Source organism: Hyalella azteca, unplaced genomic scaffold, assembly GCF_000764305.2.
Source record: "Hyalella azteca isolate HAZT.00-mixed unplaced genomic scaffold, Hazt_2.0.2 contig7329, whole genome shotgun sequence".
Lineage (NCBI taxonomy): Eukaryota > Metazoa > Arthropoda > Malacostraca > Amphipoda > Hyalellidae > Hyalella > Hyalella azteca.
The window spans coordinates 20,505-37,083 of NW_025937457.1; the positions used below are offsets into that span (position 1 = coordinate 20,505).

At 37.6% G+C, this 16,579-nt stretch overlaps 1 protein-coding gene across 1 annotated transcript; it reads right to left on the minus strand.

The window, feature by feature from the left end:
• Positions 1 to 3,535: 3,535 nt before the first annotated feature.
• Positions 3,536 to 12,505, minus strand: LOC108664822 (beta-1,3-glucan-binding protein-like). The gene is made up of 10 exons (XM_047881211.1): positions 12,413 to 12,505; positions 9,493 to 9,567; positions 8,814 to 8,926; positions 6,999 to 7,073; positions 5,927 to 6,096; positions 5,496 to 5,551; positions 5,010 to 5,134; positions 4,521 to 4,673; positions 4,264 to 4,389; positions 3,536 to 3,930 (listed from the first exon to the last, which is right to left on the minus strand). Exons 1-10 carry the CDS (start codon positions 12,429 to 12,431, stop codon positions 3,832 to 3,834), a joined length of 1,011 nt encoding a protein of 336 aa, XP_047737167.1. The 5' UTR covers positions 12,432 to 12,505; the 3' UTR covers positions 3,536 to 3,831.
• Between the last annotated feature and the right edge of the window lie 4,074 nt (positions 12,506 to 16,579).

Consider the following 16,579-nt stretch of genomic DNA (forward strand, 5'->3'; position numbering starts at 1 on the left):
GGGACGGTGAAAGGATATAGTCGTATAGTGTATGATGAAAGACTGGAGTGTGAAGAAGAACTAAGCCGGGCTTTAGTTGAAGGTTTTCCTCTTGGGTAAATACGGCGCGTTATGTACAATCAGCTTAGGAAATTGTACATAAGGAAATATTTCAAACTCTTCTCTTACAGATCGAAAGAGACACGAAAGATTTTTGGAGCTATTTTATTTGAACACCTTTTTTTAAACGAGAGAAAATTCGATTCGATATAGATCGAATTTCCATTTGTAATAGATTCGTTTACAGGAAAAGCTTTACTGCGATATCGGCGGTGAACAACGATACAAAGATAAGTTTTTACAAAAATACTGCTCTATTTGTATATTAGCCATTCACCCTATTTTTATGTACTTCTCATTCTGTTCGAGTAAAACAAATATTATAATTTATTTGGTTATCTCGAATCATTTCTTCAATGTAGAAGCTTCATTGTTCATTCTTCCTTTCGTACATTTCGTCCATCACACATTCCTGCTGCACAATGAGACTATATCTGTATATAGAGACTATTATGGTGCAATGAAACAAAACCTGAGGCCACATTTTCCGCACATGTCAATGACGTCACCACTAGCTGATCGAAATGTTCGCTGTCGGACTCCAATTCAAAATAAATGGTTTGCTAATAAGTAAGTGACCAACACTTAAGTAATGCACTGCAGTGTATAAACTCACGTGTAATTATATTCGCTCCCAAAAATGTCCCAGTAATGCAGGTGCAATCCTTGATGGAACTTATTATTTTAAGTTAATGAGGATGATCTTGCCTGTTCTCGAGGGCAAACTTTTTAAAGTCATGAATCAAATAAACCGTTTGCAAAAAATGCATTTTTATCGATATGATTGTGAATTTTTGAGTGAAGTCACTCAATAATGCATATTCAACTCAATGTGATTTGATGAAAATTTAATTTTTATTTTCTGATGATCAAAAGATTGATCATCTTTGTGGTGGGGCGCTGAGGAACAATGCTCCAAGAACGCGAAATCCTATAGGACTTCTGACGAGCATAGACACACGTCAGAAGGCCCCTTGAGAAAACTTTTTTGAATCCACGCAGTGGCAATCATTCGAAACATTTTTTTATTAATTCATAACTGGAATCTCTATGACTATATGTGCTCAGCTTATGCATTGAAATTTTTTAATGAAATTTCTATTTATTTCCATAAGGAGAATTTGCCGTTTGCAAGGCTCACACTCCAACATTTATAAGTCATTTGGATAAAACTGGTATGATTTCCGGGTGCATAAAAAAACGGTACATTTTTCTGATTTTATTCAGCTGACTAAATTCTCTTTGTGCGTTGCATTATTTTGAGTTCAAACTCATAATTTATAGTATCGGAAAAGAGATCAGCGAATGAAAACATGAGGGTGAAATTTTTGCCCAGAAAACATTTCGATAGAAAATTGGGTGCGGTCAGTGATGTCATACTAAAAACCAGCATTTAGGGCTCACAACAAGAAATGTGATAGAACCGGTACGAGATACGCGTATCTGAATTAAAATTAAACGATTTTAATAAGTAAATCGATGTAACGACTGATGTTTAAAAAACTTAACACCGACCTGCTGATGTGTTCTACTGCTCATATGACGACGTTTCAACTAATTATGACTTGCTCGGAGCCCGAAACTTTGGCCAATGAAGTGATAACCCGCAAAATGATAAGTGATAACCCGCAAGCGGGGCTTCATCTGTCGCTGGGTAACTGTGCCATAATCATCATTAGAGATAACAGGTGTTGCGTCAGTCGAGATTTGGAGATAAACGTACATTTGAAGCCGATTCTTCAAATTTTAACTTCTGAATCATGGCTCAAATAAAAGCGAAGACAATATTTTCATCTGATGGTACTTAATTTCACGCTCATGGAATTGTGAAAATCATGTTAATTGTAGAATGATCTTCCATTTTTACACGTTGAATGGAAATTATCGATTACAATTATAACATAACATTCGGGATTCTCATCAATCTTTGATGAGAATCCCGCCTCCACGAATTACTACAACTCTAAGTTCTGAGGAGTGTAAAGCATTCAATGGCAACAGGAGGCACGTTCGTGGAGTACGTCGCAGGTTTCGTCACTCTGAAGTACGTCGCAGGTTTCAAATACCAGAGTATGATGTGAATGTCACTATGTTATTATAATGTTAATTACCCTTTTGTTCTGCCCATGGTGGGTTGATCAGGTCTATTTTTTTCGCCTTATCGGAAAAACTTTAGTGAGTGCTCGCAATTTGAAAAGAGAATCACTGGAAAGCATTAGATTTTAATCGACCATGGATTAGGAAAAATAGAAATTAATTTTCACTACTTTCAAGCAAAGAACAATATATTAATCATCAATTTCACAAATTTTCCTTTCATTTATTCTATTTATACTCTATCATTGTCAATTTATAGGGAGCCAAGCTCATTTACTTGTTAGTTAGTACGAGTAGTTTCATAGAATTAAGGTATTTAGGAAAAATTTGAATATTAAAGAAATATAATGAAGTATGTAAGTCTCATGATTGATAGAGAACAGATTGAAAGCACAATTCTCGGAGCGAGGACGGATTTGGTCCAATCAAAATAACGGAAATACAGGTAGGAATAAAATTATGGGGGATGTGCCAATACACAGACGCCGGGTGTCGTCCCTAGCTACGCTTCAGGCTTGGGTATCAAATTGCACGTAATTTTAGCCAATAAATAAATTTGGAAGCGGATTAGGGACGGTAATATCCGTAATAAATTTATGGTGGTAAAATTAAATAAATTTAACTTAAAAGATACCATGTCCTCTCAGTATACTAACCATAAAGGTCTGCCCTTATTTTTGATTTCAGAATTAAAACACTGACGAGAAAAGTTGTGATCAATTATGTTTTCAGTAATGAAATGATTTCCAAATGTAAACCCACAGTACTTCTTTGCTGCATAAGTTTCAAAGTTTTAGTCCGAGGTAGCGAGTATGGATGAGATCGTGTTGAGTGCAATTTGTTGTTTGCTTGCGGAAAAGAACGACAAAATCCGCTTCAAATTTTTCGTGTATTAAAAATGAAAGTGAATAGACTTTTTTATCAGGCCTATTTTCCGTACTTCGTATAACAAAGTCCATGAACATTATTAAATGATGCTTGTGGGCACTGCGCATAGCATCCTGTCTCACACACGGAATACGACAGCCCGACTCAATATTGCACTACAACCAACTGAGCGAGTTCATAGTGCATCAAGAGGCTTGCCGTCTTAGGCTTTAGCTTCTCGCTCATGAATGATGAAGTTTAAAGTTTTTTCTATTTATATTACGACAAAAAATACCAAGGCAGCTGGAGTCAGAACTGACTTCTGTGCAGTCCCGGTACGTGAAGTCAAAGACAGTTGGAGTCAAACTGCTGGATTCACGGCAGCTGGGCTCATGAATCGTATTCGACGCATGTAATATTCACAATATACTTAATGCAAGAAGAAAGTTTCGAGAATTATAAATAAACGAGGTGCTGCTCAACAATTTATTGTTTACAAATGTTTTGACATGATACTGCCAACAAAAAGTGTCGTCAAATAAATCTGTATAAATGCAGTAAAGTGAACATGAAAAATCTACTACAGGACAAGGCGAAAAACTTACTCTGAAATTACGAGTACTCTGAATATATTAATGAACTGTTAATGAACGCGCTATTTTGGAACTGATTTTGTTCATGTATTTACTGCCTGTGCTAAGACACGGTAAATTAAACTGAACATTGGTGCGAAATAATTCATGGTTAACTGTTCTATTGTGTACATTCTTAAGACAGCTTCCAAACTTTGATGTAGTCGACTTGAAGGGACGCAGACTCGCTGATGCCGGGCTTTCCGTTCTGCCACGATGGCAGCCACTGGTTCTTCTGTGGGCGAAATGTACTAATTATTGTTTAATTTAAATTTTATTGCTTTCAATTTTATTTCTAAACGCCTAGATAATATTAATTACTGATATAAAATCATCAACAAGAGCTGTTTGTCTAGACTCTAGCGCTAAGAAAGAAAAAAGTGAAATCGATACTAAGTTATTCGTTAGACCGACGCGCAGCCTTCGTAAGACTAATTTTAACCACGATTTCTATTCATGTACTGATCTACTTTAATTAGCGGTAAAATCTACGGTTGGGAAAACTTATTCAAGTAAGTTTCATAAGTTAAATTTAGAGAGCTGTTTTACGAAAGTTCGCTGAACTGACAGCTTTCCAGAACGCTGCAGGAGCATCGGGTTGATGGTTGGACCAGGGTTTGGGGGAACTGCCGGAGAGACCGTCAGGGAAGTAGCCATTGACACCACCAACAGCCAGGTTCAGGATGAGGTAGAACTGCGGTAAAATTCAACAGACCAGTGGAATAACATTTTAACTTGCGAATGTATAAAATATATAAAAGAAAAACATTGTTAACAAGGCAAAATATTGAGAAACACAGAAAGGAGTGAACACAGTAAGCGCACTTCACGATCAAAGGGTGCCATCTTGGTGCCGCCGCTCCATGGATTGACGCGGCCGCTGTTCGCTAAACCACCGAAGTCCCAGAAGCTCTTGCCAGGGTCTACACGCAGCACTTGCTTGTCGTCAAGATAATACCTGTATAGAACTGAAGTCAACTATCGTGGAGTCAGATTACAAGCTGTATTCTGCAAATCACTTTAAGTAAATCTCTGTAAATCAATGTAGGTATATCTCTCTAAATCAATGTCAGTAAATCTCATTAAATCAATGTAAGTAAATTTCAGTAAATCAATGTAAGTAAATCTTCGTAACTCAGTGTAAGTAAATCACTGTAAATCATTGTTAATAGGGTAAAATAAGCGGAATTTTACGTCGATCGCATCACTAGAAATGAACATTGCAGAATAAATTGGCAAACAAAATGAAATTGGAGCAAGAAAATGGATTTTTTCAATGAAATCCTTAAAATTCTTAGAAATCGGCAATGTTACTGACAGGCAGCATTGTTTTAGTTTTGCCTCATCAGGTGCTTTCTCACCTCGAGCTTCAACGATGTCGATCTCTCCACTGGCAGGCCAGCCTCCGTAGTGGTCAGTCTTCGGCAACAGCCAGATGGCTGAAGAGAACATAAACGCGTTCGTCAAGGACACTTTATTCTAGGAGCTTATTAAAGTACTGGAATAACTGCAATAAATAATTCTGTAGATATCAAGATATATGAGGATTTCTTTCAGAAGATGAATAATACCATAAAATAGAATTGAAGACCTCACAGATGGGATTTATGAGCTTACACTGGAAACCATGCAATGGAATAATATAAAATGGATTTTTGTAATCGGGCTTTATCAGCGCAAGATCCCCGAAAGGCCACAAGATTAAATTATGCCCTTTGTAATGTGACATCAGTGTATGAATTTTCCGTGGCATATTGCGAAAAATAAACAATTATTAGAATTGAGAGATTAGTCACTGACCGGGCCACAGCCAGTCGCCGCGGGGCATTTTAGCGCGTACATCCACTCGTCCGAACCTGCGTCAACGAAGTGTAACTATAGCCACCTATAGTCGCCGTTTGATGTTGAGATACTTTAATTAAACAATTATTTCAACTAAATCAAGTCGTAATTAATGTTGTTTCAACTTTATTTGCCGGTAAAGGTAGGAGGATACGGCAGATTCAATGAATAATATTCGTTTAACAACAGATATTTTGCTTAATCCACCTTACCCCTTGCAATTCCTCGGCATGTGTCAGCTAGCCCATATCGCTTCTCGTATGAGCCATGAGTCATCTAAGTAAATTAAAATCTGAATGCACAAATAACTGCACACACCACTCTGCTCGCCTCAATAGCATCTACCTGATTATTCCTGGACACATACCAGCAAACATCTGCCGTCTTACCTGAAGTTGAAGAAGGATTGAGTTCTGATCCGTCCACTCAATACAGGGTTGAGGAGGCCGTTGGCGCCGACCCTCTTGCAACCAAACCATGCGTCGTTGGTGCACTCCGCCCCGAGGTCCCACGTCCCCGTAGTTAGGAACGCTTCGCCTCGTTTGTTGGCAGTCAGTTCCTGACGTACATTATATGTACAATCTAGGCCCAAATTTTCCGAATTGTTCAATGGAGATAGCAGTTAAGAGGTTGGTAATCCAACAAGTAAACATACGTCGTTGGTTCTCAAATATCGCCAGTTCTGGTTGGAATGTCTGAACAGCAAGCAGGTGGCGCTTAACTTTTAACATTCATTCATAAAATTTCGTTATTATTTCGTCAATTTTCTATTTCCATCCGTAAAATTATCATCACTTTGCAGCAGTGAATTGATGCGCTTAATCAATAAAATATTTGCAGCCTATACTGTCCGTATGACGGTGGCTGACTGTATAAGGTATGAAAGTTCGAGACTCTTTTAATAGCTTCTGTTACATTCGAAGTCATGCTCTGTGCGGCCGCGACGGCGTAATAGTACAGACTTATATATAGAGAGAGGAATGAAAGAATATTGCTTGAATCAGTAAGATCAAGATGAGGCTATAGTACCTCGTATAGTAGGCGTAATATGTTAGTATAGGACCACCGAAATTGCTTGAATGGTAAGAATAATAAAACTGTTCTGAGATCTCTCTATTACGGCGGCAGCAGACGAACCATGTGGTGCAGATGCACTCACTACAAATCCTTGCAGGTACCAAGAATCCATCGTGCAAGCAAGCAGTCAGCTTATTGTGGTTAATTTTATTTTTGTTTTTGTGGAATATTGCTGATAAATGTAATTTACTATTTTATTTCTTGTATAATTTAAGGTATTGTCTTGTATTGCTCAATAGAATAAGCGGTCAGAAAACGTGACTTCCCAGATTTTTTTTTCGATTTAGAGCCCCTCAATGCAACAATAAAACGTATAATTAGCGAGACACTCGGCAGCAGGTTGACCCTACCTGTTTTGTGAATGTGAAATTAATCTTCACTAACCGGTTTGATGAAAAGAGTTCCGTCGCGGGTGTAGGTGACGCTCCTGTCTTTAACGTACGCCTGAAACTCCCAGTTCTGAGGAGTAAAAAGGGATTCCATGTTAATAAAAGTGCACGTTTGCAGGAATTTTGAGTACGCCCTCGGTTAAAAAACACCAAAGAATATTTTGGTCAGTCAGAAATTTTCTAACAAAATAAATAACGGGTAACTTAGATTAATTTATTTTGGCTTTTCAGATGAACTTCCATGATTTTTTTTTAATAATAAACGCTATAATCTGTATGAGAACAGATTCCTTCGAGAATTTTGAAATTTATATATTCACATCTGGCAATAATTCCATAACTTTTCATTTATGTTTATTTTTATTATTATATTTGTTAGGGAGCTTTCCTCCCAAGCCTGCAAGCGAACCTAATCCAAATTTTCTATTTCCATCCGTAAAATTATCATCACTTTGCAGCAGTGAATTGATGCGCTTAATCAATAAAATATTTGGAGCCTATACTGTCCGTATAACGGTGGCTGACTGTATAAGGTATGAAAGTACGAGACTCTTAATAGCTTCTGTTACATTCGAAGTCATGCTCTGTGCGACCGCGACGGCGGAATAGAACAGACTTACATAAAGAGAGAAATGAAAGACTATGGCTTGAATCTGTAAGATCAAGATTAGGTTAAAGTACCTCGTATAGTAGGCGTAATATGTTAGTAGGACCACCGAATTTGCTTGAATGGTAAGAAAAATAAAACTGTTCTAAGATCTCTTTATTACGGCGGCAGCAGACGAACCATAGTGCAGATGCACTACAAATCCTTGCAGGTACCAAGAATCCATCATGGCAAGCAGTCAGCTTATTTTGGTTAATTTTATTTTTGTCTTTGTGGAATATTGCTGATAAATGTAATTTACTATTCTATTTTTTTTGTATAATTTAAGGTATTGTCTAGTATTGCTCAATAGAATAAGCGGTCAGAAAACGTGACTTCCCAGAATTTTTTCGATTTAGAGCCCCTCAATGCAACAATAATACGTATAATTAGCGAGACACTCCGCACCAGGTTGACCTTACCTCTTTTGTGAATGTGAAATTAATCTTCACTAACCGGTTTGATGAAAAGAGTTCCGTCGCGGGTGTAGGTGACGCTCCTGTCATTTACGTACGCTTGAAACTCCCTGTTCTGAGGAGTAAAAAGGGATTCCATGTTAATAAAAGTGCACGTTTGCAGGAATTTTGAGTACGCCCTCGGTTAAAAAACACCAAAGAATATTTTGGTCTGTCTGTGAAATTTTCTAACAAAATAAATAACGGGTAACTTAGATTAATTTATTTTGGCTTTTCAGATGAACTTCCATGATTTTTTTTTAATAATAAACGCTATAATCTGTATGAGAACAGATTCCTTCGAGAATTTTGAAATTTATATATTCACATCTGGCAATAATTCCATAACTTTTCATTTATGTTTATTTTTATTATTATATTTGTTAGGGAGCTTTCCTCCCAAGCCTGCAAGCGAACCTAATCCCAACTGACCGAATGTGGTCAGAGCTGCATACCAAGCAAGGTATTGTGGACCACAAAATACTCTTAGGACTATCACATGAATTTACGTTTTATACCAGCGATGTCAAAGGTTCGATATGGAAGGCATTCAGTGCTGAAATGATTCCAATTCCGCTGATCGCATATGAACATTCGATTTACTTATAACTGACGATAAAAAGAAACACCTGTCGAAAATGCAGTTCGAAAATTGACTGGCATCAGTTTCATCAGTTCTTATTTTAATATGGCAAGACGTTGAACTCACCCCGCCTCCTCCAAGGGTGACTTCGTGCTGCCAGGCGGCGGGATCAAGATTATTAAAATCATCGCTGAAGATGAGGCATGGGAACGACTTGCATGAGTTGGCATCTTTTATTTCTGAAAGAAATATACCGTCGCTGAATACTTTCAATGCACAAAAGGGAACAGTTTTGTCAACAGCATTTTTCAATGCACAAAAGGGAACAGTTTTGTCAACAGCATTAAGGTGTCCGGGAGTTCCGTGAGGAAAATTATGGCGCAGTTTACAAAATACTGAATATTTGCTGATATTTGCGAGGTCTACGCCAATATCAGTATCAGCAAATATTTGCTGCAAATATTTGCTTCAGCAAATATTTCTGAATGTCACGCTGAAGGCGGTGCATCAGCGTGACCGTGGACTACGACGTCCTTAACTCATCATAAGGTCATAAGGTCTGCTCATAAAGCCGATCAGTTTTCTTATAAATGCAAAAAATATTTTGACTGTTGCATGGTAAAATTTGCAACATTTTTTCATGGCATTTTTTGTCTTGGTACGATAAAATGTATGAATAGAAAGAGGTTATCGCTAGAAAATTAATTAGTGGAATGAATGACTTTTGATAGGAATAGGTGATAAGTATCATGGATACTCATTATTTAATTGAAAAATCGAACACAATTAGAGCCAAACCACTCACCTGCGCCCTGCGAGGCGGCCAGCCCAAAGGCGAAGATCAACAAGAGTTTCATGATGACTTCTGTTGCAGGGAAGCCTGTGGTGGAAATAATACTTTTAAGATTGTAATGCAATTGTATTGCGATTAAATTTATACTTAAAAATGAATACGAAACCCGCGCCCCTAACGTGTCGGCCTCAGTTGTGTTAATATTAGAATGTGACTCATCCATATAATTACAATTGGATTTTTTGTTATATTAATTGCAATTAAAACAATGTTTAATAACATTATTACCATTACTCAAGTTCTAGTGCCGATTAAATCGTAAGCCCTCTACGACAATAAGATTCGTTTCTGCTCTCAGATCGCGCGATGTGTTTCCGAAACTCGTAAATCCAACGGCTATTTGATGACTGCAAGTACGTACCTAATCATCCATTATGTGTGAGAATATATTAACTAAATAGTTAGTTTAAAATTGTTTTGATTATGCTAGTTAAAGAAGAAGACAATCACAAACTGATTTGGACAGTATAAATAACGCTGCGTATGGTTAGGGTTAGTTGAGGCAGCCAGTTCTGGTGCATGACCATTATATAGAGTGCTACTAATATTACTGGCCAGTTAGCGTGCGCAAGAGGCAAATTGTGGCTGCGAGTATTTTCTATTCTATGTTCGTTAGTGTGTCATCAGAGACTGGAGAGTGTAATGTCGATCCGTGAAAAATAACTGATGCGACTGTAATATTGAGATTAATAAAGTTTTTGTTATAGCAAGTGGTAGACTTCCAATGTTAAGCAAAGTGATGGCAAACAGTGTTAATCAATATGTAAACTGTGAAGAGAGACAGGGTAGGTCGAAGAGAAACAATCTAAACTTTTTTTTTTATAATTTCTATTTCATTTATTATGTTTTGCGATACTCTTGAATATTTCTGTTTATCATTCTATCAACCGTGTACAGGTTTTATTTCAAACTGCTAGGAGCATCCTGTACATCAGTCAGATGGGAAGCTATACTTCCCAATGGCAATGAAAAAACAGAAATACTTGTACAACGGATGCATCTGGCGGAAAGTTTAGAACTTATCGCAGCTTATGAAGAATCGCTGGGTTTTTTTCTTTGCAAGATTACAGACCTTCGGCCGGAAATGTTTTCAGTTGACCTAATATGTTTGCCTAATAGATCGTCGCCGGCTTAACTTGTTCTTTTATTTTAACGGTGGTCTTCACTGTGAAGTTTTCTCAATTTCGGCTCCGACATCATTAATATTATGTACTCTTTCTAATTACACTTCTATCATAATAGATGTGTTGAGAATCTTGTTCTTCATTTTTATGAATAATATTAATTGTTACCAGAAGAATACAAACACCATTTTCTTCCGAAAATCATCATTTTCGGCAGAATTTCTGAAACAATTTATTATTCACTCCGGCCAGTTCAGTTTTTAGAAGATGCAAGGCTTGAACAACGTCCGACCTCCGACAGGAGAAACGTAAGACCACACCATTAAACTTGGGAAAGAAATTTATAAAAAAATCACAAAACTTCCATAAATATGATATTGAAAAACCCCAAGTGGAACGTAATAGAGTGGTTACATAGACTCTAAAATATAGTAAAAGTTCCACTGTAGACTCTTAATTAATTCCATCCGAAGCCAGATATAACCACTCTATTATGTTCCACTTGCGGTTTTTCAATATCATAATAATGAAAGTATAGCAAACCATGAAAAAATGATCCCCACCTTGACAATAATTTTATCCCCATGACAAAGTAACCAACACAATACCAGAATTCCGATGGTCACTAGCATCTGTACAATGACAACACCACGGCCATCAGCATCGTCTGAACAATAACAGCCGTTACGATGCGACGACTATAACAATCAGTGCTCTGACCACGACTCCTGGCGTTAGTCGTTTATGCCTCGACTCGCTGAGCGTCTCAACGCGCAGAATTCCTCCTTCATTTTTTTTAGGGCGCAAATCCCTGGCCGTGCGCTGTGCCCATGCGGCGGTGCTTCCGCCGTGCGCTGCGCCCATACGACGGTGCTTCCGCCGTGCGCTGCGCCCATACGGCGGTGCTGCCATCGTGCGCTGCGCCCATGCGGCGGTGCTGGGCAGCACGCGACGCGCCATGCGGCGGTGCTTCCGATTATCTGCGACTCGTGGCCGTCATTTCGGACATGCCGAGTTTCCACGTACTTTGTTTTGCATACAAAAAAAGCCGGAGTGTGTCATGAACGCAGAAAAGGAACACTATTTTAAACGTGTCATTGAACGGCAAACAACGCATTCATGCTTCACGGGCACATCAAATTGCACCCTCTACAAGATTTGTCTCAGTAAAGTTTTACCCATTAAAATTGGTCCTATCAAACAATATACAAGTAAAATAATTAGAAATTTGCAGGATCTAGCGTCAGAATCATACAACAGATTGCGCTAAAATTTATGGTATGTAACAGTAAATAATATGTACTTGAACAGGACGTAGATATATCGAGTATTAGAGGACATAATTTCAGTGGAGTAGAAGAGAGTGTAAACAGAATCCTCTCGCAATATTAAAGCAAAATTTCATGCAAATCCCTCCATGAAACCTGTTTTCATAGCGTATTCACTCTTGGTCCCAATTCTCAACTCTGACATTATCGTGTCCACCATCTCATATTGAAACTTAATTTATTTAAAGTTCTGACTTTGTAACTGCAAATAATTGATATTTGCACGAAGCGCGAAAGGTCTCGTGACATCGCGTATAACAAGAGGAATAGCGCTGAAAGAAAGCAGCATTAATTTGTCCTGAACTCTTCATTTTTGACTAAAAACACAAGACACACCAAAGAATGAAGAATGAGTGGCCAGTGCATTAGGATTATAAGTGAAGAAAAAAAGCCTGCAGAAGTAAACAACACACTACTCACAAGCTTGTGTTGAGAACATTCAGAACCTTCCACCTGCAACCAGCAGCAATGCCGGTTCCGACTTCTAGTGATGACCGAGCGCGTCTGCCGGCCTTTTATGCACTGTGCTGGTAACGGAGGTTTACTTACAGGGGATTACCCATGCAGATTGTTCTGATGCCTGCTCACTGCCGCACCTTGCTTAATCGCACACTTCATGTCTTTTTCCTTGTATTTGAACAAAAATACCCAACTCTAATGAATTTGGTCTATATTATTCCTAAGAAAATTGAGTTGACCTATTCCGTCATTAATAAAAGTCCTAAAGCTCTGACGCTGCATCGATAACGTTTACTATCAAATACATCTGCATTCTAGCTGTAAAAAGTTCAAGCGAAAACAGCTTCCAGCATCTTTTGTTCATCAACTCTTCTGATAAAGAAGGAGGTCATTAGTGTAACAGTACAAATCCCAATTGTGCTTGCTTGCTGGTTTAAGTAGCCAGTCGAATATTTCGTTAATGCGATATATCAGAGAAAGTATCCTTATACCGAATTTTAAGCTCTTTATGAACTCTCACTGAGATCTGTTGAAACTCCGATGTTGGTTTTCCAAGTGTAGACTAGGTCAGCATCCGTTACTACGTACGACTTGTGCTGCAATAACATCCTGTTTTCTGCCTAAAATAACCAAACCATCTTTAAATAACCATCTTTACACCAAATTAACGAATAATGGCTTCAAATTTGAGTTGAAAATTTATTTTTATTTTACAAACTTCAAGTTTTTGATCAAATATAGAGTGCATTTCTTGTAAATAAGATACCGCAGGGTGCAAATTCAGCAAAGTTAAATATAATATTGTATACCCTGTAATTAATTTTAATCATTATTCGATAAATGTCAGTAATTCGATAAATGTCACTTCGGTACAATTTAATAGTTATTTTTTGCAATGTGGATTGTTGCAGTTAGGGCTAAAGGTCTATACTCATAACTCCGGCAGTCATACGACAATGTTATCTTACAGGTGGCGGAAAAGTTTGTTGGAGGCACTTATCACATAGCTGCATATGTTAGCATGACATTCTCTAATGCACATTTTGTTGCCTTCGATGTGATCACTTATTTATATCTTCAATATGTTCGTCGTCCTGTGTTTGATTTAGATTACTTCTTTATATTTTCAGTATGTTCTTCATTAAAACAACATCGAATGTTCACTATCCCTCAAAGGACTCCCTGCAAAGTAGCATCAATGAGGATCTTCACGCGGGCATGAATCTGGTGCTTCTTCCTACTGTTCTCAACAAGCTCGTTTGTTGAAGAATTTCGCGAAAACGTATGACAGAAATGAGGGACCCTCCCAACACCTGGGTGCCGTGAATTAGGTCTTGCTGGTATAAGCTCAAGAAGGACGACCTTTTCGGACCTCAGATTCTTCTGAAGGAACTTATTCGAGCAGCTTCAGAAATTAAAGGATCTGAGAGCAGAGGGAGCACTTACAACTGTCTATGGTTAGTTTCTTCGCAACACACGAGCACCAAATTACAAAGCCTGTAATGAGCAGAAAACGATAACTTTTGAGGATAAGATTGAATGCCATTCACGATTCATTCTTCCCATTTCCACGGAAACATGTTCCCACTGGGAAATTTCAGAATTAGCGACAGGTCCAATGGCCTAATCAGCGCTGTCACCGCTATCATTATTATTATTATGATCATTATTTGTATTATTAATATTATTATTAATATAAGTGTTATTACTATTATTGTTGTTTTTGTTATTACTACTATTTTCATTAATTAATTAATTAATCTTAACGATAAACATTGAAGAAGATTCCACGAAGACATTATTAAGATGACAGCAATGCCAAAACAAGTGAAGCCACTGAAGTAAGGAAAACTTCTGCAATGGCTTACGTGACTGTACGTGATACTCTCACATAATTTCCTGAAGACCTTATCCTGCAAATCTCATAAGAAAGCTTACTTTTGACAACAGGCGGTAAAAATAAATTGCACGATGCAATTGTATATCTACAAACTGTTTAATTCATCTATTTTCAACTAATTTGTGTTCCGTTGTTGATGTCATCCAGGTTCGTCCAGCTGTAAATATCGTACTCTCAAGACTTCACTAAGGCGTGTAATAAAAGTCAATGCAGGTATCCCTCTACTCTTGTTTCCACAAATCCCTGAAACCCACATTTTTGAACCAGAATTTCAAATTCCCTGTAAAAGGGAAAATAGCAAGGAATAAATAACCTTCAAATAAATGAGAACAAATCAAAGTACACGCAAACACTAGGAACAATCCTCAAACATAGTGGAGACACACGTTGGCACTGAAGGTTTAAGGCACGAACTGACAAGAACGAATGGAACCTACATATCTAACTTCCGTATTTATAAAGTGATTAATAAAATTATCACATATATCAAATTACATTAATTTTAAATCCTACTTTCCCTAAAACCGTCTCAATCCTATTTTATTGGTTATCAGTGTCTGATAATATAGTGATTTAATCATACAAGGCTTATACAAGGTCCCAGAAGGATTAATTACTAGAATTTGAAACAAGAACCAACACCGGGGGTCACGGCTATAAACTTAAAAAACAGCGTTGGAACACATCCATGCGACAACATTTCTTCTCGCTTCGAGTCACCGACATGTGGAACAGCCTCCCTGATAGCATCGTTGAAGCTCCGAGTATGAATATCTTCAAAAACAGACTAATATTTTATTGGTTATCGGTGTCTGATACTATAGTGATTTAATCGTATCCCCAATATATAGTACTCTCTGTTTGCACTAGAAAGTGTCTATTTAAAAGCTAGAAAAGTTGCTGATTTAAAGTAAAATGAATTTTACATTTGAATTAAGATCATATAAAGTAGATAAAATCACTAATTCTCATTCGGGGTGCACCGGTTGGCATTGACTGTACCGTCGTTCGCAATCGTTAAATAATCAAACGCAAATAGTATACCTCAAATAACTGAGGTAGATACATATTTCTATTTGCAATACTACCGACTCTGTTTCGATCATCTGAGAATGAGTTTGATATTATTTAGAGGATATTTTTTTGTTAAAAAATAGGATTTAAATAACTGGAGTAATTTCACCTCCTGGAACTGGTGGGAGTTGAGCCGTATTATGTTTAAGAAGAAGCTGGCTAATTCAAGTCCACGCTCGACTTGCACGAACGTTTAGTGATGGCAAACAAGTGATGCGTAGAGGAGGCTCATGCCGCCAGACTTTAAAGCCTTCAAATTCTTCCTAAGAAGTGATTAATTACGAGGCCGTGGCAGGCCATTATTAAGTACATGAATAATTCATGTGGTTTTCCATACGGGAGTACCTGAAACTTGTGGGTACATCATAATGCTTTGCGAAATTTCCATCATTCTTTGCGAAATTCTTTGCGATTTTTCCATTAATCTAAGAGAATATAACCAAAAGAGGATTTTATTTACTAGGTTTACTTTACTAGTTTGTTCCAATCATGAATTTTATGCAAATATTTTATGTGCGCTGGAAATTAGTAATGATTTAGCAATAACTCATGCAGCTTGAGCCGAAAGCCTTCGCTCAGAGAGTCTATAGCTGTGTGTTGGCACCATCCACTGCACAATTTCAATGTTTCGATGTTTATTGGGATTCAATTAAAGCATGAAATGTGGCAGCTTCATAAACAGAATGATATCAAATCATTTCATATTTGTTTAATGATTTTGTGGAATTCCACATATGTGGAATGATTAAGCAAAATTTGGTAGATTTCAAATCAATGTGTCAGTTCTCCGTGGTCGTAGATGTCAGAGCTGTGACGGACTGACAGCAGCAGGCTGGGTATGGTATAAGTGTTTGCTCTACATTCGAAACCACGAGTGAGGAGAGCTCGCTGATGAGAACAAGCTAATTAACGTTTTAGTCTCTGCCAGGCTGCCATGTTGGTTCGAGTCACACGGATTTAATTTAATTAAAGCGTGAAGTTCTGTTTGCACGTTCTCTGAATATGTTTTCTCCGAACGAATGTCTTTAGCTTAATGTGAGATGAGTTTTGGAAATGAAACTTTCGAATACTTCACATTTTGCATACCAAAGCACTTAGTAGATTAACTAATGCGCTGCGCTTGAATTTCACTGGACTGTATTTGAACTTGACAC

Excerpts from the sequence above, each read along its gene's own strand:
- LOC108664822 (XM_047881211.1), bottom strand. Across the intron at positions 5,135-5,495 it reads CGGCGACTGGCTGTGGCCCG|CCATCTGGCTGTTGCCGAAG; the intron begins GTCAGTGACTAA and ends TGTTCTCTTCAG. Across the intron at positions 3,931-4,263 it reads CTGCAGCGTTCTGGAAAGCT|AAGAACCAGTGGCTGCCATC; the intron begins GTCAGTTCAGCG and ends TTTCGCCCACAG.